This window comes from Ornithorhynchus anatinus, chromosome 1, assembly GCF_004115215.2.
Source record: "Ornithorhynchus anatinus isolate Pmale09 chromosome 1, mOrnAna1.pri.v4, whole genome shotgun sequence".
NCBI lineage: Eukaryota > Metazoa > Chordata > Mammalia > Monotremata > Ornithorhynchidae > Ornithorhynchus > Ornithorhynchus anatinus.
In genome coordinates, this window is record NC_041728.1 from 144,876,732 (window position 1) to 144,901,177 (window position 24,446).

At 40.5% G+C, this 24,446-nt stretch overlaps 1 protein-coding gene across 9 annotated transcripts in view; it reads right to left on the reverse strand.

The window, feature by feature from the left end:
- Nucleotides 1–255: 255 nt before the first annotated feature.
- Nucleotides 256–24,446, reverse strand: part of PEX5L (peroxisomal biogenesis factor 5 like) — a 288,594-nt gene continuing 264,403 nt past the window's right edge. For all 9 annotated transcript variants that reach the window (XM_029066471.2, XM_029066450.2, XM_029066482.2 and 6 more), the window contains 4 exons: nucleotides 17,967–18,164; nucleotides 10,550–10,715; nucleotides 10,001–10,158; nucleotides 256–7,285 (listed from right to left, as the gene is read on the reverse strand). In XM_029066471.2, coding sequence (XP_028922304.1) covers nucleotides 7,081–7,285; nucleotides 10,001–10,158; nucleotides 10,550–10,715; nucleotides 17,967–18,164 — 727 coding nt within the window. In that variant the 3' untranslated portion in view covers nucleotides 256–7,080. The remainder of the gene's footprint in view (nucleotides 7,286–10,000; nucleotides 10,159–10,549; nucleotides 10,716–17,966; nucleotides 18,165–24,446) is intronic.

Below are 24,446 nucleotides of genomic sequence, written 5' to 3' on the forward strand. Positions count from 1 at the left end.
CAAAATTGAGTTTCAAGTTCAATGGGCTGTGTTTTTTCTAACTGCTCTAATAATTTAATCTTTTAAAAGTGTTCAACAAAATAAAAGAATGTGTTTATTCACTTAAAATCTAAAAACCCAACCCTAGTACCTAGATAATTTAGGTAATTCCACCCTGGATGGGTTGAAATGAAAAGGTCCTTTAAAAATCCAGTATTACAGGTGTGTTTATTTCATTTTAAGCAGCTGTGCTCAAAAATCCCATACCAGAAGATCTCTGAAAGGTATTTGAAGCCACAGACAAACTTTATTTTAAGACACACTTAAAAATCACACAAATATAAATACAATTTAATATTATGGAAAAAAATAACAGGAAGGCATGCTTCCAATACAGTACAAAAATACTACAGTAACATTAGTGCTTTGCAAATCAAATACCAAATTAATCACATATATGACCAGATCATTTTATGGAAGTAATTTTATTTTAAAGAGCAGTGCAAGAAGATATTAAGTTGAAGCATCAGTACATTATAGATTTGTGCTATTATACACAATTAATATTGCTCTAAGTATATAGATGCAATATTGTTTATTATGAGTCTATTCTTTCACACTCCTCCCTCCCCCCCACCAATATTCACTAAATTTACCTAAGAACTAGATCACTTAAGTTGGGTTGATATTAACTTTAAAAACTGAATGTAAACATTCAAATGCTTTCTCTTCTTTGCTATCTATGCTGGCTTAAAAATAAAGCCAAAAACTGGCGCCAGATGGAATTTCAATCAGTACTGAGCATGTGGAAGAAGCAGCACGATGTCTTTCAAAACTATATATTTTAAGATTAGTCTAGATAGGCAATATTCATAGATATACAAAATATATAGAAATATTGTTTTTTCTAAATGTTCAATAAATGTGTAGTTTTGGTAGTAAAAAGTTTCCTAAACCAGACAATATTTCAATAAATGTAAACAAACTCTGGCACTAGGGAATGAAGGGAAAGGTTAAAAGGGGAAGAGAGAAAGTAAAATAAGCAATCATTTGGGGCTTGAAAATGAGTTATTTTATTACTGTTGCTGCTGCTTAGGATATTGTACTACATCCGTATATTTTCTTACATGGGGCCATTATTTGTAAGTCCTCTACAGGACTGTTAATGTCATATCAGCTTCCTTAATAACAATTTGAATGTGCAAGTCACCTACCCACTTATCTCCCCTTCTCCCCCACTATTCTTTGTTATCCATTCTACACTCAAGAAAACCTCAAAAAGAAACTTTTTTTTTGTTTTTAAGACTCAGAAGAGATTCACTTGGGGATGTCTGGTGTTTTATTCAGATTTCTGTAGCTGCCCCATACAACTAACAGTATGGTTCAGTGTCATATGGCAAAAAGCCAAAGTGGATGCATTCTCTTCGAGAGATGGTCTCAGGGAAAGCTAGTTTTTAAAAAAACAAACAAAAAACCCCCTGAAACCAAGGTATTGGAATGGATCTTGGTCTTGGGCCTAAGATGAAAGGAGAATATTGGCTTGTAATAACATTGGCCTCAGAGTCTGAAGATTGGGGAGTTGCTGTTAAAGGTAAGGCAAGCATGTAAAAACCCTCCATCCTCCTTTACCTTTTCTTAGCTTTAAGTATTTCTTTATTTCTTCTCCTACAGTAGAGCACCTACTATGTACTTTTCCCCCCTTTCCCCGTCGGCTGAGGCTCTTCGGATTAAAATGATCCCTTGTCCTGAGCAAGTTGGTCTAAGGTAGGATGTCCCTTTCCAAAGCGTGTACTCTTGAGTTACTGTTTCTCAATTCACTGTTATCAAAGTTTTTACCTAAAGGAAAAACACATTAAAGTAGCAATCTCTCACCCACTTATTCATTTTGCACATTATAAAGCCTGTTAAATGCACTCAGTAGAGGCATAGAAAATTTATCAGCGTGTCCTTTTTTTTTTGGATTCTGCATTCAGTTATAATTTAGAGCGACTCACGTCTGCAGTGGGATCCCAGAGTGGCTGAAACTGGCATTTTCAGTGTTCTTTGTGTGAGTTTGTGGAGATCATTTGGTGCTGGCTTATACATGAAGGCATTTAATGTGCAGTGAGAATGCATAATTGAAGGGGGGCAAGGTAAATTACAGTTTAGCCCCATCACATCTCATTACTTTTAGACTTACTGATTAAAGGTTGAAAGTCAAAATTTGAAGAGCCTACAATCTTGCTGCAGTGATCTTCCACTCAGCAGTTCCTGAAGAAAGAAGCAACATCATCATTTACATTATTATTTCTTAAATGGAAGTAAGAATGACACCAGGTCCTCTATGAGGTGTTCAGTATTTCCTTCTGAATTTCTTTCAAAATACTGATACCTTCACTTTCCCAGCTTGTTTGGCTTTACATTGTGCAGGACGCCCTGAGCAGACACGATCAGCAGCATTTGATCTCTAAGGACCAACATTTTCCCTGCTGCCTAGAGTAATATCCAAATTTTTTCGCACTAAAGCAACCTATTTGAATTTTTGCCTTTGAAAGCATTCAGAGTGATAACGGTATTCCATTTTGGAATGGTGATGAGTCTCGCTTCACCGTATTTTGTAGCCTGTGAACACCTAAAGTTCTGTATGAGTTTGTCCTGTCGGCAACACTGTATAAGCCAGGCGATTGGATATTATTAAGTCCAGTGGGACACACTGTTATTAAACCATTCCAAGGATATTGCATTAAATTTACAACACAAAGTCCATGTATAAATAACTCCTAATGACCGCATTTAGGAGTGCAGAAATTGCAAGGAAGATTGAGCTAATTCTAAGACTTAGACATGCATTCTGTAAATTTACATTCAGTTGTTGTTACCTCGCATGCTTTGGTTAATATTAGAATAGGTTGGTGTGCAAATACTAATGCATGCAATATTTTTGTACCTGAGGTTATATGTTTTTCTTAAAAAAAACACCCTTTACAAACCTTATGTCACAATCCATCTACGAACACCCTTTAAAAATATATATTTATTAGTTCAAAACAGTTTCATTTTAGCTGGAGCTATAAATTCTGTAATGACAGAGAAATTATGACAAATGGTGGGTTTGAACACTATAAAAAAGTGAAATCAGGAGGGATCTAAGAGAGGCCAGCTCAGCCCACTGAGCTACGAGCTCAGAATTCAGCGTTACCATATTCTCCTTAGGATTCTGTAATAACAATGGCAATCCCTTGCATTTCTTTAGTGTGTCCTTTGTAAGGACAAAAAAGTCTTGAAAAGGTTGGGAAGTAAAGAAGGTAGAGGGCCAACCAAAGCCACTTACTCAGGATGCAGCTTGGCCCTTTGTGTCCACCTTAAGGTGGAAATGAAAGGCAAGTGGGAGAAGGACAGGAACTGGCACACGATTGACAGAGTAAAATGATTGCTTCCACCTTTTCCAAATTCATTCAGTCGTATTTATTGAGCGCTTACGGTGGGCAGAGCACTGTACTAAATGCTTGGGAGAGTACAGTACAACAATCAACAGACACGTTCCCCGCCCAAAACAAGCCTGTTACTGGAAGCCACAGATACAGGTGGGTTTGGGAAATGAGTAATTCTTGTCTCCCACACTATGACCAGTCAACCTATATAGAATCAATCAATCAATGGTATTTATGGAGCGCTGTGTGCAGAGCACTGTGCTAAGCGCTTGGGAGAGTACAATACAACAGAGGTGGTAGACATGTTCCCTGTCCACAGTGAGCTTATAGTACCACTCTGGTGAGCCTTGGCTAAGAGGCTTCTGGGAACGGACATCTCACTAGGTATGGTGTCAGGTACCATCTAAAGTAAGTCCAAAAGATGAACTGATGGCATTTCTGCATAGTTCACACCTTTCCCTTCAATCTGGCCATCATCTGCCTTTGAAAGCAGAACCCAGCTCCAAGTGAAGGTAAAGTACTGTTCGTGATCTGCTCTGCACAATGAGGGGGGTGAAAAATAAGATTACCCAAAGCCCCTCAAAGTAGCCAGTTTCAGATGATCCCGTCTCTTCATTGTCAATATCATTAGTGCAGTGAACTAAAGATTGCAGAACAGTTGGAGCCAGGTAATGCATCTGTTACTAAATAATTGTAATTCAAATTACTGGAGGATTCAGCACCTTGTAATACGGGAACCACTGAATGTCCCACAAGCACTCTAACAATGCCTTCAAATAATAGCCCTTGTGTTTGTTGTTCCCCATTCATGGTTAGAATACAAGGACTAAATGCCAAATAAGGTGCCCTGCCATCTTTCCAGAATGACAACAGACCCAGCTATTGGAGGGGAGGGAAGAAAGGACTCGCTGGGCTCTTCAAGGAAAAAAGGAAATAAAATGATCATGTGCTCATCTAATGCAGAGTAGGAATGGAGATATTTTCTATCTAAAAAAGAAAGAGATTTCCATATAAAAATTAAGCCTACCCTAAGTCCTTGTTTATTTTTGGTAATGCTTTAAATTCTGTAAACACTATATTTGAAAGTACTCCTCCACAAGGGTGACAATTTGGGGCAAAATAATAGGCACGGTGCTCTAAAGCCTTATCCCCAGTATTGAATTCGATGGACATTAGGCACATATAAGAAATCGAGAATAAACTGCTGTTAGGTAACCAATTGGCGGAAATAGATCATTGCACTACAATCAAAGCTTTACGAAATGACTCCACTGCATTGTAGTCTTGTAGCCTGGTGCAAAATAAATTTACTAGACTGCAGAAATGGTCTACTGCACAAGCCAAAATGGAAATAAATCAAATCAACACTCCGTCTTTGGCCTACCCTAAATAGCTACTGGTTCCAGGCACGAGGCTCTCTACAAGGCTGACTAAACATTGTAATAGGCCTTTCGATTATGTTTCAAGTCACAGAATTTGATGTCTACCCTAGTAACTGGAAAGAGATGTTTAAACCTATGACGTTTTAAGTGGTGGTGACAGGGGCTTAAACTGCAAGGGATAGTGGGGATCGGTTTGACAGAAGAAATAAATTTCTGACCTTGAAGGCTGTTAAACTCTGGAAAAAAATTTATTATAAACTCTGCAGTGATCTACTAGAAGCTCAGGAATGAGCTATTAAGTCAAGTTATAGAATTTCCTCCTCCGAACGGCTCTATCCACACCTCTCAAGAGACACGAGAAGGTGCTAAACCTCTTAAGTCACTTTCCAGTCTAACATTTCTTTGCTTTTATGAAAAGAGGGAAAGATTTGAATCACCACTATGCAAAACAGTAATTGCTCAGATTGAGTGGGACAGGATCCTCTCTGGGATTATAGTTACAACGTCCAATGAAACAGATCTTGAAATATGAATATATGTGCACCTGCCTCGATTATCTTCCCAAATAAAATGGATTCAGCCACTACTAAGATCCAGAGTTTCATACTCACATTAAAACTCCTCACCACCTACTCACCGTGTAGCTCAGCAGTACTGATTCTTGACTGGATTCATTTTCTCATTACCTATGCATGGAGTTCTGAACTCCAGAGCTAATTTTCCTACAAATGTCCTTATCCCAAACACTTCTCCCTTTTCAATAGCTCTGAAACCAAGATTTGGAATAAGGCACAACTAAAAATGCCATTTAGGAAACAGAGAAAGGGGGATAATGGGGAAATAATGCCCTCCCCTAGACAAAATGTCACAAGAAAGTTACTTTCAGAAAGCATTTTCCAATTCATCCACCTTAGTCTCTAACACACAAACTACAATGTTTTCCTGATTAAATGAAATCCCCTCCTCCAGTGAGGTCGATATTTTCAGCAAGCAATGTATTGAACAGCACTTACACTGTACGTCAGGATAAGGGCCGACTGTAACAGAGTCTTCAAATCATGACACCGAAACACTGAAATAACGTACCTTTGGAAAAACTGTTGCGAACCCATAGTTCAGTTTCATCTACAGTAGAGGGACTGGCAAAATATCTATCCTGGAAAAGACCTGCCACCTTGTTTTGAACAAAAATATATTTGTCATGATTTAAGAAAAATATTTAACATCTTAACAGTTAGCAGTGAACTTAAAAATTCTCTTATAAAGCGGGTCAACTGCATATGTCAATTATTGATGGACAAAGCAACATAGCAGATGGGCAATTATTTAGGTGAGTAATGGTGAAATTAGCACTAATTACTAAGCTTCCCTCCAGTTTAATGCTTGAAGGAACAGAACCCTCTTCGCTTAGCTTCATCCAGGCTTTATTAATATTGAGGTTATACAAAGAAGAAGAATCTAGGTTTGAGGTTATGCTTTCTGCCACATTAGCTTTAGGAAAAAAATGCCCCTCACCAAATCCTACGCTATGGAAAACTATTTTCAAGAATTTGTATTTGGTCCGTTGAGCCAAAGTGGCTGTATCCCTACGTCTTTCTTATAATGCTTAAAAATTAGAGAAACAATACCCCAGAAGTGCATAAATGATCAACTACTAAAGTGCATATGTACAGTCGCAGACAATTTGGGGTTGTGAACCGCAAAACTTGTAGTGCAAATAGCTGCTTTTGCCTGCGAAGCTCACACTGAAATCAAACAGCTATAGCAATGTTAAGAATTTGGTAAGCAAATTCTAAGCAAAACCCCTCTTATTAAAGAACTAATATATGTACTGTGCATGCACCAACGACCCGAACTAAACCGCAATTTGTAGAAGTCAGGAACTAGGATTGAACAAAACCAAAGTCCGTATTCCACCATGTACTGGGGCAGTGCATTCAACGCTTGCTTTATGAAATAGAAGACAGGTTCCTTTATAAGCGTTGTCAGCTGTAACCAAGTGCAAAAACAAAAAAAAAGAAAACAAATCCATCGTACTAATTTAGAAACATACTGTGTGACGAGTGTTCCAATTTGGTTGTTTCATCTTGGTTCACCTCATTCTTTTCTATTTTTGTTTGGCGTTCAAATGATGCTATATACAGTTTTTTGTGCTTTTGAACTTTTACAGAAATTGGGCAGCATTGGTCGGGGTTTCCTTGTGTGGCATGAGCGTGGTACTTTGAATGACGTTTTTATCCCTTTGAAATTTGTACTAAAATAGTTTTGCATTTCCCGGTACATTTTGGAGGAGAGTTTTTCATTTTCTTTCATGGGTCCAGGTCAAAAGCTTTTAATAGGACATCCAGGTCACCCAGATTAGCTGCCTGAGAGAGTTCAGGTTGGTCCATCATTGAGAGGGCAATCCTGAGAGCCGCCCAGATGTTGCCAGAAATTGCAGGATGGGGGACTTGCTGTTGGTTCCGGCTCTTTCTTTGCAAGCTGAGAGCTGTGAGAAAGTTGCTGACTGCCTCTCTAAAGGGAGTGAAAACAGATTTTCAACTGAAGAGTTTAAAGAAAACCCCACACCCATTAGAGTTGCATACATATGGCTACATGTTCTGTCACATCATAGCTACTGCTCTCTGAGGAGACAACTTTCAGTTACTTTCCATTATGATTCAACCAAAGCTAAGCACAACTAGGAGAGCAGTGTGGCCTCGTAAGAAGAATACAGGCCTGGGACTCAGAGGACCTGGGTTCTAATTTGGCTCTGCCACTTGCCTGCTGTCTGTTGGGCAGGTCACTTCGCTTCTCTGGGTCTCAGTTTCCTCAATTGAAAATGGCATTCAAAACCTGTTCTTCCTCTGCTTAGACTCTGAGCCCCTTGTGGGACAGGGGCTGTGTCAGACCTGACTAACTTGTATCTACCTCAGTGCTAACCACAGTGGTTGTCACATAGTCAGTGCTTAACAAATATCATAATTAACATTATTAGAATAATTAAGGGACCATAAATGCAAAATTGAGAGGGAAAGTTTAGAGGCTGGACTATTTTGCTTTAAGAAAATCTCTATTGCAATACAGTAGGGAAGACTGATATAGCCCCTGGCCCAGGAATGTTGAAGTTTTAATTTGTATCCAAGGAAAGAGTTATCTGTTCTATATGTTCATAATTGCTGTGGGGCTGGGGTAGGGAGAAGTAACTTACCAAACCTAACGTCCCATCAACGTTAGCAGCCATACCCTAGACTCTTAGTCACTTAAAAGACAGAAATTCTTTCGTGGTACCTCGGATCAATCAGGGATATTTGCTGAGTGCTCATTGTGTGCTTGGGAAAGTACAACTGAGTTGGTAGACACATTCCCCACTCATAAAGAGATGTCCGGGCTCTTCTATTTAGGGATGCATTGCTCATTCAATTGGGCAAGGGATCGGTAAGGGTAACCAGCTATTTCTGCGTAGACACTGTAGACTTGACTCTCTTTTGGCCAGTCACACTCTTGGAAGAAATCTCAGCCAGTGTCATATTCAAATAGGAAGGGCAGATATCTCTATGCATGCCACATAGCTTAAAGAAGCATGACATATTCACAGCCCAAATTATAGGATCTCCTTTTGCAAGCCTATTATAGTGTACTGAACCCAGAAGGCTTAGGAAATCGGTATTATTGTCATCATACTGTTTATGGAGAGAGCACATAAAGGGCATATAAGGTTACAGAGTAAATTATTGCTTCATCTCAAGTTCCAAAACTGCCCTATTTCAAGCCAAAGAATATCTTTGGACCTCATTTCTTTCTTTTTTAGATAGATGCAACTCAGAAATAAAGGATGGCTGTTTTCAGACTTTTTCATTCTAGTAACTTGAAGGCTGAGAAATAATAAGACAGTGTTCTAACAACGGGGCACTTCCTTTCCAAATTTTGTTCATGTTCCTCCAAATTGGTATGAATAAATAGCAACTTCCTTTTCCTATTTTTGAAAGTTTGTAAAATCTTACTTCCCAAATAGGAAATGAATTTTTTCATAAATATTGAAAATTGAATTAATAGTGCAGTAGAAAAGTAGAGATGCTACACTATTGCATTTTATGAACACTTTTATTCTCACTGAATGCAAACTTGAAAAATCTCCCAGCTATGTTTCATGCATTTTCCCCCAAGACCTGGTGATATGATATGGAATCAGGGTGGTGAATGAAGAGAATACTCTCATAATGTATTTGAAATTAATCAAAATACATGAAAATGTCCCAGAAATCACACTGCTGCCTAATGGGATTTTTTCCATTTACTATTCTTCCACTGAGTAGTTTAAGATTTCTTCTCTCTCTTTAGAATAAAAGCAGGCAACTGCAAGTAAAGGTCACTAGATAGTGGCATGTTACGGATCCAGAACGAGCTATAACTTTTACAGTAAACTCAAGGCTTTCTTCAACCAGCTTCTCAAATAAACTGGATCTGAGGGCTTTAATTTTACCTGATGAATTGAATTGCGGGCTTTGGAATCCACCTATTCAGTCAATTGAGAAGCAGCATGGCCTCATGGAAAGGGCATGGGCCTGGGAGTCAGAAGGTCTTGGGTTCTAAGCCTGGCTCTGCCACTTGTCTGCTGTGTGACTTTGGCCAAGTCACTTAACTTCTCTGTGCTTCAGTTACCTCATCTGTAAAATGGGGATTAAGACTGTGAGCCCCATGTGGGACATAAACTATGTCCAAACTGATTAGCTTGAATCTACCCCAGACCTTAGGACAGTCCTGGCACATAATAATAGTAATAATAATAATGTTGGTATTTGTTAAGCACTTACTATGTGCAGAGCACTGTTCTAAGCACTGGGATAGATACAGGGTAATCAGGTTGTCCCAGATGAGGCTCACAGTTTTCATCCCCATTTTACAGATGAGGTAACTGAGGCCCAGAGAAGTTAAGTGACTTGCCCACAGTCACACAGCCAAGTGGCAGAGCCTGGATTTGAACCCATGACCTCTGACTCCCACGCCCGGCCTCTTTCCACTGAGGCACGCTGCTTCCCTAATGTACATAGTAACTGCTTAACAGATAACGTAAAAAAATCGTATTAGTTGAGTGCTTATTGTACTAGGTGCTTGGGAGAGTACAGTGTAACAGAGTTGGTAAACACAATCCTTGCCTATTCAGAAGTTTTAGCTTGGAAAGAGGCTTAAAAAATGTTGAACCAACATTTTTTTTATCCTTTACATAATTTGATTGTTTTCAGACGTCACCTGTAAGCTCCTAGGTTGATGCAACTTATTCCCAAATTGTATCTGGAACGAATAAAGCCGGGCTGGATTTCTAGAGCTCTTGTGTAGGCTTCGACGGCTTCTTCGCTGCGGTCTCCGTTTGCCAACGTTGCCCCAAGGCGGTTCCACAAGGAATAGTCCTAACAATAAAAGGAGCATTTTCAACCGCAGAACAAAGCAGATCAACTCATTCTTTCTTTTTCCCAGAATAAGGAAGATTGCCAAAAAAATAAAATAAAATGAATCTACTCTTAACTGGTATGGAATATGACAGTATGACTCACTCAAAAGACCAGTTGTTACCCACAGCTTCGCGAAACTACTTCAATCCATCAGAGATCTGCTGAGAATTTGACATCCTATATGTCTGTTTTTCAACAGGGCCCTTTGGCAATTAACATTTCTATTTTAGGTATTAAAAATTAATGATTATAGTGACGCTTCATTAATGTCAGTCGCCATAGACCATTAAGGGGAGGGAAAACAAGGACTTTTGAAACTTTTCTTTTTACGGCAAGTCATCAAGCGTACCTCTGGTCGAACAGTTAAGGCAGCATTAAACGCATCTATCGCTCTATTAAATTCTCCACTCAGGTGGAACAGCACCCCAAGTCCCGTCTGTAAATCGGGGTCTATCATCTCCCCGTTCTGGTGTGCAGCTTCCAGATACAGATCCTTTACTCCTTCCAGGATGGAACTAGAAGGGAGAGGGGAGGGAGGCATGAAAGAAGGAACAACGGTATAGACATATCTCACAGATTTGTACCAGAGTATTTTTCACATCCAATTAAACTCTTTCATTCAGAGCTAAGGTTTCTCTAAACAAAGCTTGTCAAGCAACTGGGTTGGGTTTTGAATGGAGCAGAAACTCTGGCTCTATTCTGTCTGGGCCAGTGGACTTGATATCCATTTTGACTTTGGAAGTCTCAGGATTTTTACTGAAGTTTTCTATACATTACTGATTAAACTCCCTATTTGGGGCAAAGCTTTATTCCACTGCAGCATATTTCTTATATTATCTGCTAATGGATCAGCAGCCCAGAGGAGAAGCAGCATAGCCTAGTTGGAAGAGCTTGGGTCTGAGCGTCAGATGTTGGTATTTGTTAAGTGCTTACTATGTGCAGAGCACTGTTCTAAGCGCTGGAGTAGATACAGGGCAATCAGGTTGTCCCACGTGAGGCTCACAGTTTTAATCCCCATTTTACAGATGAGGTAACTGAGACACAGAGAAGTTAAGTGACTCGCCCACAGTCACATAGCTGACAGGTGGCAGAGTTGGGATTTGAACCCATGACCTCTGACTCCCAAGCCTGTGCTCTTTCCACTGAGCCACGCTGCTTCGATGACCTGTCTTATCCCAGCTCTGCCACTTACCTGCTATGTAACCTGCCGTGTAACCTGCCACTTGCCAGAAGTGCTAAGCCTAGGAAAAATGTCAAACTCGAGCTACCGAAATAGATTCTCGATTAAATCTAAACAGATGGGTTCCTATTTTATCAAATCCTTTTGGCCTTTGTGGTACTATCGAGGAAAAAATACTCTTAGGCATTGTCATTGATGAAAGACATTAGCTCACATATGGTGGTGGTCTTGAAGGGTGGCATTCACCTTGAGCCTCGTAAAGATCATTTTTGTCACTGAACAAAACTAAGTGCTCCAGTCAGAGGCTGGACAGAGTAAGCTTGGCAAGGGCAGCGTTTCAGGTAGGCGCGGGTCACTGCATCTTCTGTCTCCAAGCACACCCAGACAGCAGCACTGTGTGGCTGGGTCCAGGGTATCCCTATCCCTGCAGGTATTTTTTTTAAGTCCAAAGCCGATCTTTGGTTTTCTGCTCCTAACGAAACACCTCTACTCTCCCACGTCTCACATCTCCTCTGGCCCTGTGCCCAGGAATACTTCACTCTGAAATGGAAGCTTGTTCCAAGGAATTTAGTCATTCAATTGTAATTATTGAGAGCTTATTCTGTCCAGACACTGTACTAAGTATTTGGGAGAGTACAACAATAACAATAACAATAAACAGATACATTCCCTGCCCACAATGAACTTATAGTCTAGAGACTTGGAATCCTGAAAGGAATACCTAAAGGCTGAGAACTCTTTAAGCTAGTTCCATGAGGAGCTCTGCCTGGGTCCTTCAGTAAGTCACCATTTACTTCAAGAATTGCAGGTTTTAGTTTTGAAGAGAAGAGAGAAAACAATTTGGGGCCCATTTGGGTGGTTGTGCTGAGCTGACTCAACTACTCCAATCACCCACACCACTTCAGTCAGTCAGATCGAAGTTGTACCCCAAAACACACTCCTCACTCTCCACTTCAGTCCAAACTCCACTCTGTTGCCCAGATCATTTTCCTACAAAAGGTTCAGACCATGTTTCCCCAGTCCTCAAGAAACTCCAGTGGTCAATCACCTTGCCCCCTCCTACCTCACCTCGCTACTCTCCTTCTACAACTCAGCCCTCACGCTTCATTCCTCTAATGCTCGATCTTGTCTATCTCGTTGCTGACCTCTTGCTCTCATCCTGCCTCAGACCTGGAACACCCTCCCTCCTCATATTAGACAAATAATTGCTCTCAAAGCCTTATTGAAGGCACTTCTCCTCCAAGAAGCCTTCCCTGATTAAGTCCTCCTCTTCTCTTCTCCCATTCCCTTCTGTGTCACCCTGAATAGCTCCTTTTATTCATTCCCCTCCCAGCCCCATAACACTTATGTATATATCTGTAATGCATTTATTAATTAATTTATGTATGGATATTAATGTCTGTCTCCCCTTCTAGACTGTGAGCTTGTTGTGGGCAGGGAATGTGTCTGTTTATTGTTATATTGTACTTTCCAAGCACTTAGTTCAGTGCTTTGCACAAGGTAAGTGCTCAATAAATACGATTGAATGAACTCCCTGCAGAAGCCAAGCAATATAGGGTGGGAACTCCACCCACACAAATGGGTACTTGGGAAAGAAATAATTTACTTCAGTATTCTGGATTGCAAGAAGTTTCTCTGCTTCACCATTGGAGTCAGACCCTGTCGCTGAAACACACATACACACACACTAAGGCAAGTCTTTATGATTTTAAAAAACCACAAGACAAGACGAATCTTCAATGGTTATGACGGCAAGAGATAAACATAATGGCAGGAAATTGCTGATGCCTTAATGCATTAAAAATATCTGACTTGTCAGCCAGGCACTGACTGGAGCATTTCCTCCCGGCTCCTTATGTTCAATTCAGCATGAAAAGGATGTGCTGGTGCTGACAGGGTATATTTGTGGTGAGATTGTGAACTCCTTTGCCCAGAGGACTGTCTAGTTGACAGGTGCTGTCTTGGAAAGCTAGCGATGCCCGGCTTCCCCTGTCTCCCAGCACTGACCTCTCTAGACTCTATCACACAGAGGTGCTGAAGTCAAGATTTCTGGTCTAATGGTATGTGACTTCACAAATCTTTTCTGGAAGACAGAGTCCCTGCTAAATATTTGTTTCCACTGAACTTTTCTGGGCCAGTCGGACTTGAGTAAACAAGAATTTTCTACCCAAAAATGATATTCTAAAGTCTCACCTGCCATAGGCAGGTGTGGACAATATTATAAATTCCCTGTAGATTCTTCATTTGGATACTGTCCGTTATGTAATAATAGTGCCATTTTCTATCGTTTTACAGCATAAATCCAGAAACCATGAGAACGTAAGCAGTGTACCACTTTTTCCCAGGAGATAGCAGTGTCATTCTTTTCATAACTGAGATTTTAACCTCATAAAACATCTGTCCCTATCATCATAGTGTAGATCTGAGAACCCAATATTTATCCCTGCTGCTACCATGACAGAGGATAGTGGCAAGATTGAAATGTTACCTTTTCCTGAAGCACAGAACCACCGTAGGTGGCTTCTTTCCACTCTAGACTAAATGAAATGACTAGGTTGGGGAACTGTTTTGGCTTTGACAGAGTTTTGACATTTAGATTTGACATGTGCTTCAAAAAGGAGCTGTGTGTGGGCCAGGTGTCTGAACCGTAGGAACAATAAGGGAAGAGTAGTTTTCTCTGAAGAGTTTAAAAAAAAATCAGGAATTCAATTTGTCCCAAATTCTGGTACTTGAAGAAAGCTATTTGTAATCTGTAGTGGAAAGGGTGAAGAATTCAGTGCCTGGCTTTCCAGGCTCAGGGATTAGCAATCCTGATTTAATATTAATATAAACAGGGTTACTAGAGTGAATAATTTCAACTTTCACCCTTGCCAAAGTACTCAGATCTCATAGTGACCTTTAGAACACATCAGATGTTCTTTTACAAATTGCTCTTTGTGCCTAAAATGACTATGCTAGGTTTCCCATCAGTAAGGGTGTAAGGATGTATATTATCACCTTACCTGTTCATCCTTTACACTGAATACCTAATGAGAGAAGCCGGATTGGATGAAGATCAACGGGGAGTAAAGATTGGAGGAAGGAATAGAAACAACCTTCTACTAGCAGAAAGTGAAGAAGAACTGATGGGCTTAATATTAAAAGTTAAGGAACAGAGCAAAAACATGGGCCTATATTTGAATGTCAAGAAATCAAAGATCATGACAACTGGAAGTTTTAACATATTTGCAGTGGATAGAAAGAAGATTGAAATAGTTGGCAATTTTTCCCTCCTAGGATCGATAATCAATAATAAAGGAACTAGTAGCCAAGAAATATGCTGAAGATTAATGTTAGGAAGTCTTACTATGAAGATCCTGGAAAAAATCATGAAATTTGCTGATGTAACAATTGCCACAAAAATATAAGTTGTCAATTCTATGGTGCTTCCAGTGACAATATAAGGATCTGAAAGCTGGACACTGGAAACACAGCAAAGAAAGAACATCGATTCCTTTGAAATGTGGTGTTGGAGAAGGCTTTTGAGAATACCATGGATTGCCCAAAAGACAAACAAATGGATTTTAGAGCAAATTAAACCAAAGTGGAAGGCCAAATAACTCGACTTAGATTAGCATATTTTGGACAAATAATCAGGAGGACTAATTCTCTGGAGAAGACACTGATGCTAGGAAAAGTCCAGGGAAAACATGAAAGAGGCAGACCAGCAGCTAGATGGATAGACACCGTAATAACGATAACGGAAGAACTGTTAGAAAGTTTGGGGATTATGGCAGTGGACAGGATGTTCTGGAGAAAGTATATTCATGGAGTCGCTATGAATTGCAAATGACTCGACGACACTGAATAATAATTATCACTTAATCAATGGTATTTACTGAGTGCTTACTATGTGCAGAGCACTGTTCTAAGCACTTGGGAGAGTACAATATAACAGAGTTGGTAGACACACTGGCTATCTGAAACTCCTTATCAATCAGCATCCTGTCCTTTACTTCCCTGAGAGGGAATGAAGGTCCAGGAAGAGAGTCAACTTGGGAAGAAGGATCTTTCCCCAACCCTTATGTCACGCCAGGGAAAGGACCGATTTGGGATGGCTTAGATTCTTTTTTGACTGTGCTTGGAGGCTGGAGAGATGCTGAATCAGCCTCTCCAGGACAGGTCTTCAAGTAGTATTTATTTAGCACTGCTTGTGTGCGCCAAGCACCAGTCTATCTGCTTGGTGTGTAAGTTAGTCTGTACATTTTCTATGAACCAATTTAGAATTTCCACTTTTTGGTCTTTCTTTTCTTCATTTCTGACCCTTCAGTTATCACCAGGTCAGGGCCAACGGATTAGTCAATCAATAGCTCAAAGCACATGATCTCTGCCTGACCCCATTATCGCAGCACATTCATCTAGAGCTAACAAGATGCTAGGAGCTATGAGAAGGGGGGTTATCTGAGTATGAAGTTTCCTGATGTTTTTAGTTATGCTTTAATTTTTTAAAAAAATTGAAATACCAGGTTTCATCAAATCACAGTCTTTCCATGGTAACATTTTTGTGAGAATTGGGAGATTTTTTAAATTCGTGTGTGAAGTTCCAAGAGCTTTTCAGGGAAAAGGTATTATTCATTCATTCATTCAATAATATTTATTGAGCACTTACTATGTGCAAAGCACTGTACTAAGTCCTTGGAATGTACATTTCGGCAACAGATAGAGACAATCCTTGCCCATTGACGGGCTCACAGTCTATAAGTGTTATGATGATATTGAAACTATCATCTGCTCAGGATAATATAATAATAATAATGATGGTATTTATTAAGCAGGTACTCTGTGCCATGCACTGTACTAAGCGCTGGGGTGGGTGCAACAAGTTGGGTTGGACACAGTCCCTGTCCCACATGGAGCTCCCAGTTTCAATCTTCATTTTACATATGCGGTAACTGAGGCACAGAAGAGTGAAGTGACTTGCCCAAGTTCACAGAGCAGACATATGGCAGAGCAGGGATTAGAACCCATGACCTTCTGACTTCCAGCTCCATGATCTATCCACTATGCCATGGTGATGGAATTCCTGATTAGCTCCCCCACCATCCTCATCATCCCATTCCCAAATCCACTTCATCCTTCAAATATTCATCTGTTTGCTTTGGTTTAATCATTCACATATGTTTATTATAAATGATTTTTCATTCTTTATCAATTTAATAATGACAATAATGATTGAGGAAGCAGCATGGCCTAGTGGCAAGAGCATGGGCTTGAGAGTCAGAGGACTGGGTTCTAATTCCGGCTCTACACTTGCCTGCTGTGTGACCTTGGGCAAGTCATTTCACTTCTCTATGCCTCAGTTAGCTCAACTGGAAAATGAGGATTAAGACTGTGAGCCCCAATACACTTTTCTGTGCCTCAGTTACTTAATCTTCAAAATGGAGACTGAGACTGTGAGACCCACGTGGGAGAGGGTCCATGTCCAACCTGATTTGCTTGGATCCACGTCAGTGGTTAGTACAGTGCCAGGCACATCGAAAGTGCTTTACAAATACCATAATTATTATTATGTATCTATTTATTGTTATACTATACTAACCCAAGCGCTTAGTACCATACTCTGCACACAGAAAACAATACTATTGATTGAATGAATAAATGAATCTCCCTGCACTATTCCCCCACAAATGCCACTTCAGCTCTTCCATATCACCTAAGCCCTTGGGTACTCCCACTCCCACACTGCACTTCCATACATATCTTTACGCTCGACTTCTTCCTCCTTCCCGTAACTTACTTTAGTGTCTGTCTTCACTGACTCCTTGAGCTCAGGGATCAGAACTATTAACTCTGTTGTATGCTCCCACGTGCTTAGTAGAGTCACCACACAAAGGAAGCGCTTAATAAATACTACCGATTGATCAGTTAAGTAAAATCTTTCAGGTGCCTAGCAAGATGACCACTCATTTATTCATTCACTCATTCAATCGTATTTATTGAGTGCTTACTCTGTGCGGAGCACTGTACTAAGCTCTTGGGAGAGTAATATATGAAAATAAACAAGCACATTCCCCACCCACAACGAGCTTATAGTCTAGAGGGGGAGACAGACATTAACACAAATAAATTACAGATATGGACATAAGCGCCACCTTTCCTACCTCATTCTCTTCTCTTCAATCATCTAATGGAATCCTTAAGACTAACATCCAAACAATTTGGCAATTTGGTTTCAGTATTTGCCAGCTGGGTTCCCTGCTCTAGCCGTTTCAATATCCTATGCTTAGAATGGCTGCCTTCTAATTCGGGGAGTCTTTAAATTGGAGCTGCTTTTCTTAATTGACCTGAAGAATCCATTCGAGGCAGGAGATTGCCAATTGGAGAAATTTGTCATTTGTCATTAATTTTTCCTAAAGTGTAATTATGTACAGTGGTTTGCAAATATATTCATTCATTCATTCAATCATCTATTGAACATTTACTGTGTGCAGAGCACTAATTCAACTATAGAGAGAGATCCCCACCCACACCAGGCTTACAGTCTAGAAGACATATATATATAGAATATAGATGCTTAATGAACACTATTGCAAGATAACATCATTACCTATCAACTGGCGACTTAGACATTCTCCGAGTAAGTCCTGGAGATCCCTTCTTGTTTTTCACTAAGTATTTATACTTTGGGTTTTGCCGAATCCAGTTCTTCAGGGCTTCACAAGCATCCTGCTGATGGCCCGTGTTAGTATAACTCACTGACAAGGCCATCAGTGCTTTCAAGTTGTTGGGCTGTAATTCCAAGCACCTGAAAAAAGGTCAAAAATAGTTAAATTTGAATCTTTAAAGCCTACAGCAATTCAACTCATTCCATTTAATTATCATTGTGGTATCTGTTAGGTGCATAGCAAGCACTATGTACTCAGCACCAGGGTAGATACAAGATAATCAGGTCCCACATGGGGCTCACACTCTGAGTAGCAGGGGAAACAGGAATTTGAATGATACTATTTATCAGTATTTCTGCATCATATCCTGTGGAAGACAAATGATTTACAGATGAGGAAATTCAGATGCATTCAGTCTTTATCCTTTTACTCCACATATATCGAGTTGCTCTGTTCCCGGGGGGAGAGGCTGAGGCTTCACACAACAAAATAACGAAAGTCCGCAGTGGGTGTGCATTGACAAATCATACTGAACAGCAAGTCATAATTTCAGAATTTGGAGATAAATTGGTTTAGATGTGCGTGTAGATACTCTAATCACATCTGGAGGTTTGCATTAAATACGTTCAGAAACACATCAGCTGAAAAGTGCATGAAGCAAACTTCCTGGCAGATAAAGCAGGTTAATAATTTAATAAGCAGCTATAATTTAGCTGACTCACAGAAGCTTTTGATTTAAAGATCTGATAATTATATTTCTATGTGTCTAGCAATCTTCTCTGGAGACCTATGATTCAAAAAGCACGGCCAGCTAATGTTAATTAGGAAAAAAACTTTTGCTCTAGAAGGTGTTAATTCTATAAAGGTAATATATTTTCACTATGTCTGGGTTCTATTTGCCATGACACTTGGCCTTTAAAAGATCAGAATCACGAAAGAAATGGCATTACTGGATTACATTTTCAGGTTATTAATTCAGCATTTGTCTTCAGCTGTGGGATTCAGGAAGCTTGGAAAACCTGTGTAATGACCATCATCTTTTAAATCCACCCAGACTATAAATTCGTTGTGGGTAGGGAATATGTCTGCTGTTATAATGTACTCTCCCAAATGCTCAGTACAGTGCTTTGCACACAGTAAATGCTCAAGAAATACAATTGAATGAATGTACTATTTGACATTCTTAATTTCCCTTTCTACAACTCTTTCCCCTCTCAGTCCATTAGACACCTTCTGTCCATACATTTAATCCAAACTCTGCTTTTATTTTTGACCTGCAGGGTTAACTAATTCTAAAGTTTTAGCACCAAGTTTATGAAGTGCTTTTTTTCTTTCTTTTATTTGAATTGATCACTTTCAAGCTTCAAAGGAAAATCTTTGTCCCTTTGCTGGGGTATCTAGTGCACAACAATTTGGGTTTTGTCTGTTATACCTTAGGAACCTTTCAAAATTTCAAACATAACCCTAGTCAATCTTCATCTTGCTAGGGTCTTATTCTTTTCAGGCTCTCATGTACAATCTTGTCTACTCCCCGGATTACTGCAATTGTCCTCCACACAGAAACATGGCCGGAAGGAAAGGGCATGAGACTGAGCGTCAGGAGATACCCATTTCCACCACTGGCCTACTGTGTGACCTTAGGCAAGACACTTAACCTCTCTAAGCTTCAATTTCCTTAACTGTGCAGTGACCATGTAGAATAGGTGGTAAGCCCTGTGTTAGACCAGAACTATGTCCACTCCCATAACCTTATACCTACCTCAGTATTTAGCCAATTACATAATAAACCCCTAAAAATAGTCTGAATGTGTCTCCTGTTATGCCCTTTCCTGAGTTGAAGCAACCAGAAATGCCCACAAAAACGTTTTTTGTTTTATTTTGAACCACCTTTCTGATGATGTCCAATATCTGGCTTTTTTATTGGCTGCTAAATATTGGATCAATGATTTAAAATAATTCACAAGGCCTCTGAGCTCTCATTCCTAAATTGTAACTGAGACCTCACAACTCATCATCACGTAGTTGTAATTTGGCTTACTCTTTTCTGGGTGCTTTTTTTTTTAGTACAGTTCATTTGGATCGCAACCAGATTGGAGGAGTTTCCACATTTGTCCCCATTTAACCTGTATTTCACCACCTGGGACATAAGTACCCTCAGCAACCTTTGAGATCCAACTGTACATTTCTTGTTCAAGGCCTTCAAGGACTATTGCCAATTCTTGTAGAAACTCCCCAACTCTATTCTGAATAGTGTCCCTTTATTCAACCCTTTTATTCTAAATTTTTAGCCAGTTTTCTTTCTGTGACAGACCATTCCCTCCAACCCCGTTAGTCTGCAGATTGTTTTGAAACCCTTTGGTGTGGCATCTCATCAAAGGCCTCAAGAAAATCAAAATACATCATGTCCATAGTTCCTGTCTATCCACATGTTTTCTGAACCCTTCAAAGAGTCCTGGCAGCTTAGGGAGGGACAATTTCCATTTATAAGACCACGTTGTTCCGGCAACACATTGTGTGTTTTTCTAAGTAAACAGTGATCTTAAATTAAATTGTACATTCTATTCATTTTCCAGGTAAAACTCACCAGTCTAATTCCCATGAAAACCTATGAAGAAGACCTCACTCAGAGAACTTATTATTTGCTCACACGGTCTCAGCTTTTAAATCTTAGCCAACCTTTTTTACTTCCTGTATATGTAAGTTGAACTAATTTTATGCAATGGTCCCTCCATTGGGCCCAGGACAGGCTTTATTTATTTATTTTTCTTTACAATGTGCCATCTTCTACCCAGTCTGCCCTACTGACACTACTCTGTGATTCCCTCTTCCATCCCCAAACCCAAACCCTGCCCCATACTGCTCTTTATTTTTCCAACGTGCTCCATCACGGCTGCACCAGTCTTTTTCTGGACACCTGACTCCCTTTCAAGAGTGCTACCTGGGATCCCAAAGTGGGAGAGTGGTGTAGGGCAGGATGGAGATGGTTGGCCCTCCTCGGATTTCTTGCCACCCTCCCCACCTCTCCTCCTGTACCATGTCCTCCACTGTCCTGTGGCTTTGGGAGTCCATCTTGTAGGGGGAGTTCACAGCAAGGAAAGGATGGAGATGACTATGTCAGGGCAAAAGTAAAAGAAGAAAGAGATTATGTATGGAGGGGTTGACTTACGAAGTGCAGGGCCAGCCTGATGAGGCATTAGGTGCAGAAATGCTACAGGGATGGAGGCTTAAAGGAGTCTTGGGAAGGGTAGGGCAGTCAATCATATTTATTGAGTTCTTATTGTGTGCAGAGCATTGTCCTAAGCTCTGGGGAGAGTACAATACAACAATAAACAGGCACATTCCCTGCGCACAATGAGCTTACAGTCTAGAAGGGGAGATTGACATTAGGGGTAGGGTGGGTGGGGAAAATGGTGTGATGAGTAAAGAAAAATAAATACAAGGGCTTATCTGGGGGATAGGCGGGGCTCCTTCTCCACTCACTCATCTCCAACTCACTGAGGTTGTCTCTCCCCATCCATTGCTCCTCCTCCCCACTCATATATTTCAAACTACATTCTCTCCCCAGTTGCAAGGTTCTAAAAATCCAAGAGGCAATTTCCCAACATCTCTCATCATCCTAATCATGCCATCCCAACAGCTACCCTCAGCACTTACGTGCCAGTCTGCTTATTAGTTTATTTACATTTTTAGCCACCTATTCAATTGAATATCTTTAATCAGTTGTACTTCCCACTTTTTCTTCTCGTCCTTGCATATTTGCAATTTTTACCTGCCTGTCTCCCTTAAAAGACTGTAAATTCCCCAATGGCAAGGACATATCTTTTACTTCTATTGCATGCTTTGCCCACATTAGGTGCTTGATGGATACTGATGATGGTGGTGGTGATGACAAAGGGATCTGTCAGACCTCATGGTATGGAGCTGTTAGAGAGGCTAGAATACATATTCATGCCTGCAGATGCTATCTGGGCTGGTGTTTTCTTTACATCTACTTTATTTAATTGATCAAACAATGACATTTACTGAGCACTTACTGTGTGCAGAAAACTGTACTTGTGCTTTGGAGAGTACAGTATAACAGAGTTGGTAGACACATTCCCTGCCTACAATGATTTGGCATAAAGCAACCTGTATGGTCCCCACAATGTGTAACTACCACCTGACCATCCTACAAAGTACAGCTGGAGTGCTGGATTCACTATTTATTGGTGAAGATGGAACTGAAAAACTATCCTTTTTTTTTTTTTTGTCTTGGAGGGTCCATTTTACTTTACAGTTATTATGTCGTTCCCCTGAATCCGTCACTGGCTTTCTGACTGTATTTGAAGAATTTTTTGCTGTCTGCACCTCATCTTCCTTGAGTGAGCTTTCTGTTTTTCAAAGGATGACTTTTTCCTTCTGATGATCTGATTACCCAGACTTATATATTTGGTCATATGCCTTTTTGGTTCCTGGCACACAATTTACCGTCAGCTCGCTGTGGGCTGGAATGTGTCTATTATTGTACTGTATTCTCCCCAGCCTCAGTACAGTACTCTGCACACAGTAAGCACTCAATAAATACAATTGACTGACTACCATTCTCAGCATCTCCTTTACAAAGGCCCACATCATTTCCATGACACCCTTTTCTAAAATTAAATACTCTTGACTTTATTTTTGGTTTTCTCCCTCTGTCCCACTCCAAGCAAGAATGCTAAATTTAAGCAAGTTGTCACTCTTTCACAGCTTCCTCATATATGCATTCTGTATCGGGTCTTGTCCCACTACTCAGGAATTAAATCCAGAATATTTCTTTCTTTGAGGATTTGGCCAACTGCTCCAGAAGAGTAATTTTTACTACCCCAAAAGGTTATTTCCACACTTATCCCGATGAATTTTTTCAGTTAAGCTAAGGGAGAATAATTCTCCCATAATATATCTTCTTTGTTCTCCTCCTATCTCTCTGGCTTCTCCTTTTCAGTATCTATTGCCAGCTCTTCTGTCTCCCACACCCTAACTGATGGAGGCCTTCAAGGTTTAGTCCCCTTCTATTTGTAATCTAAACCTACTCACTGTAGAACTAATTTGCTCTCATGGCCTATTTCTCCATCCTTATTGACTCCCATGCCCATTGTCCAATGTCCTCGTCAACTGTTTCAGACATTTGATTCCCTTCTCAAACCTCCTGACCTTCCATCCCTACCATCTCTTGCCCCTAATGACCTAGACATGTACTTTATGGAGAAAATTGAAACTATGGATGAAATCTCCCTAAAATCTCCCCAGATTTCCAGTCCTTCCCTCTTCCTGACCCTTCTTTGAATCTCCCATCTTTCCCAGCAGTATCTCAAGAGGGGATATCTCACCTCCTCTCAAAATCCACCCTCTCCACCTGTGCCTCCAACCACATCTCTTCATATTTTGTCAAAGCACTTGCCCCCCTCCCTTCTTCCTTTCATGACCCCCATCTTCAACTGTTCACTCTCCAATGGCTCTCAAACATTCTCATGTATTCCCATTCTAAAAAAACCCTCCCTTGATCCCATGACTCACTCCAGTTATTGCCCCATCTCCCACCTACTATTTCTCTCCAAATGTCTTGAGTGACTTGTCTAAACCCACTGCTTTTACTTGGTCTCTTCCAATTCTCTCCTTAGCCCCCTCCAATGTTGCTTCCTCCCCCTTCACTCCACCAAACTTTCCCTCTCAGAAAGATTCACCAATGATCTCCTTTATGCCAAATTCAGTGACCTCTACTCCATCCTAATCCTCCTCCTCTTAAGGTGCCTTTGACACCATGGATCAAACCCTTCTCCTGGATACCCTTATCCAATCTTGGCTTCAGTGACACTGTCCTCTCTCCTAGTTCTCCTATCTCTCTGGCTGCTCATTCTCAGTCTCTTTCTCAGGCTCCCCCCTCTGCCTCCCACCCCCTAAATGTGGGAAACCCTTAAGACTCAGTTCTGGGTCCTCTTCTATTCTCCATCTACATCCACTGAGAAGCAGTGTGGCCTAGTGGAAAGAGCACGGTCTTGGGAGTCAGAGGTCGTGGGTTCTAATCCCGGTTCCGCCACTTGTCTGCTTGCTGTGTGACCTTGGGCAAGTCACTTAACTTCTCTGTGCCTCAGTTACCTCATCTGTAAAAATGGGGATTAAAAAATGTGAGCCCCACATGGGACAATCTGATTACCCTGTATCTACCCTAGCGCTTAGAACAGTGCTCTGCACATAGTAAGCGCTTAACAAATACCATAATTATTATTCCCTTAGAGAACTCATTCTCCCATGGCTTCAACTACCATCAGTATGTGGATGGTTTCCAAATCTACATCTCCAGCCCTGATCTTTTTCTTTCTGCAGTCTACCATTTCCTCCTGCTTTCAGGACATCTCTACTTGGATGTTCCACTGATACCTCAAACTTAACATGTCCAAAACAGA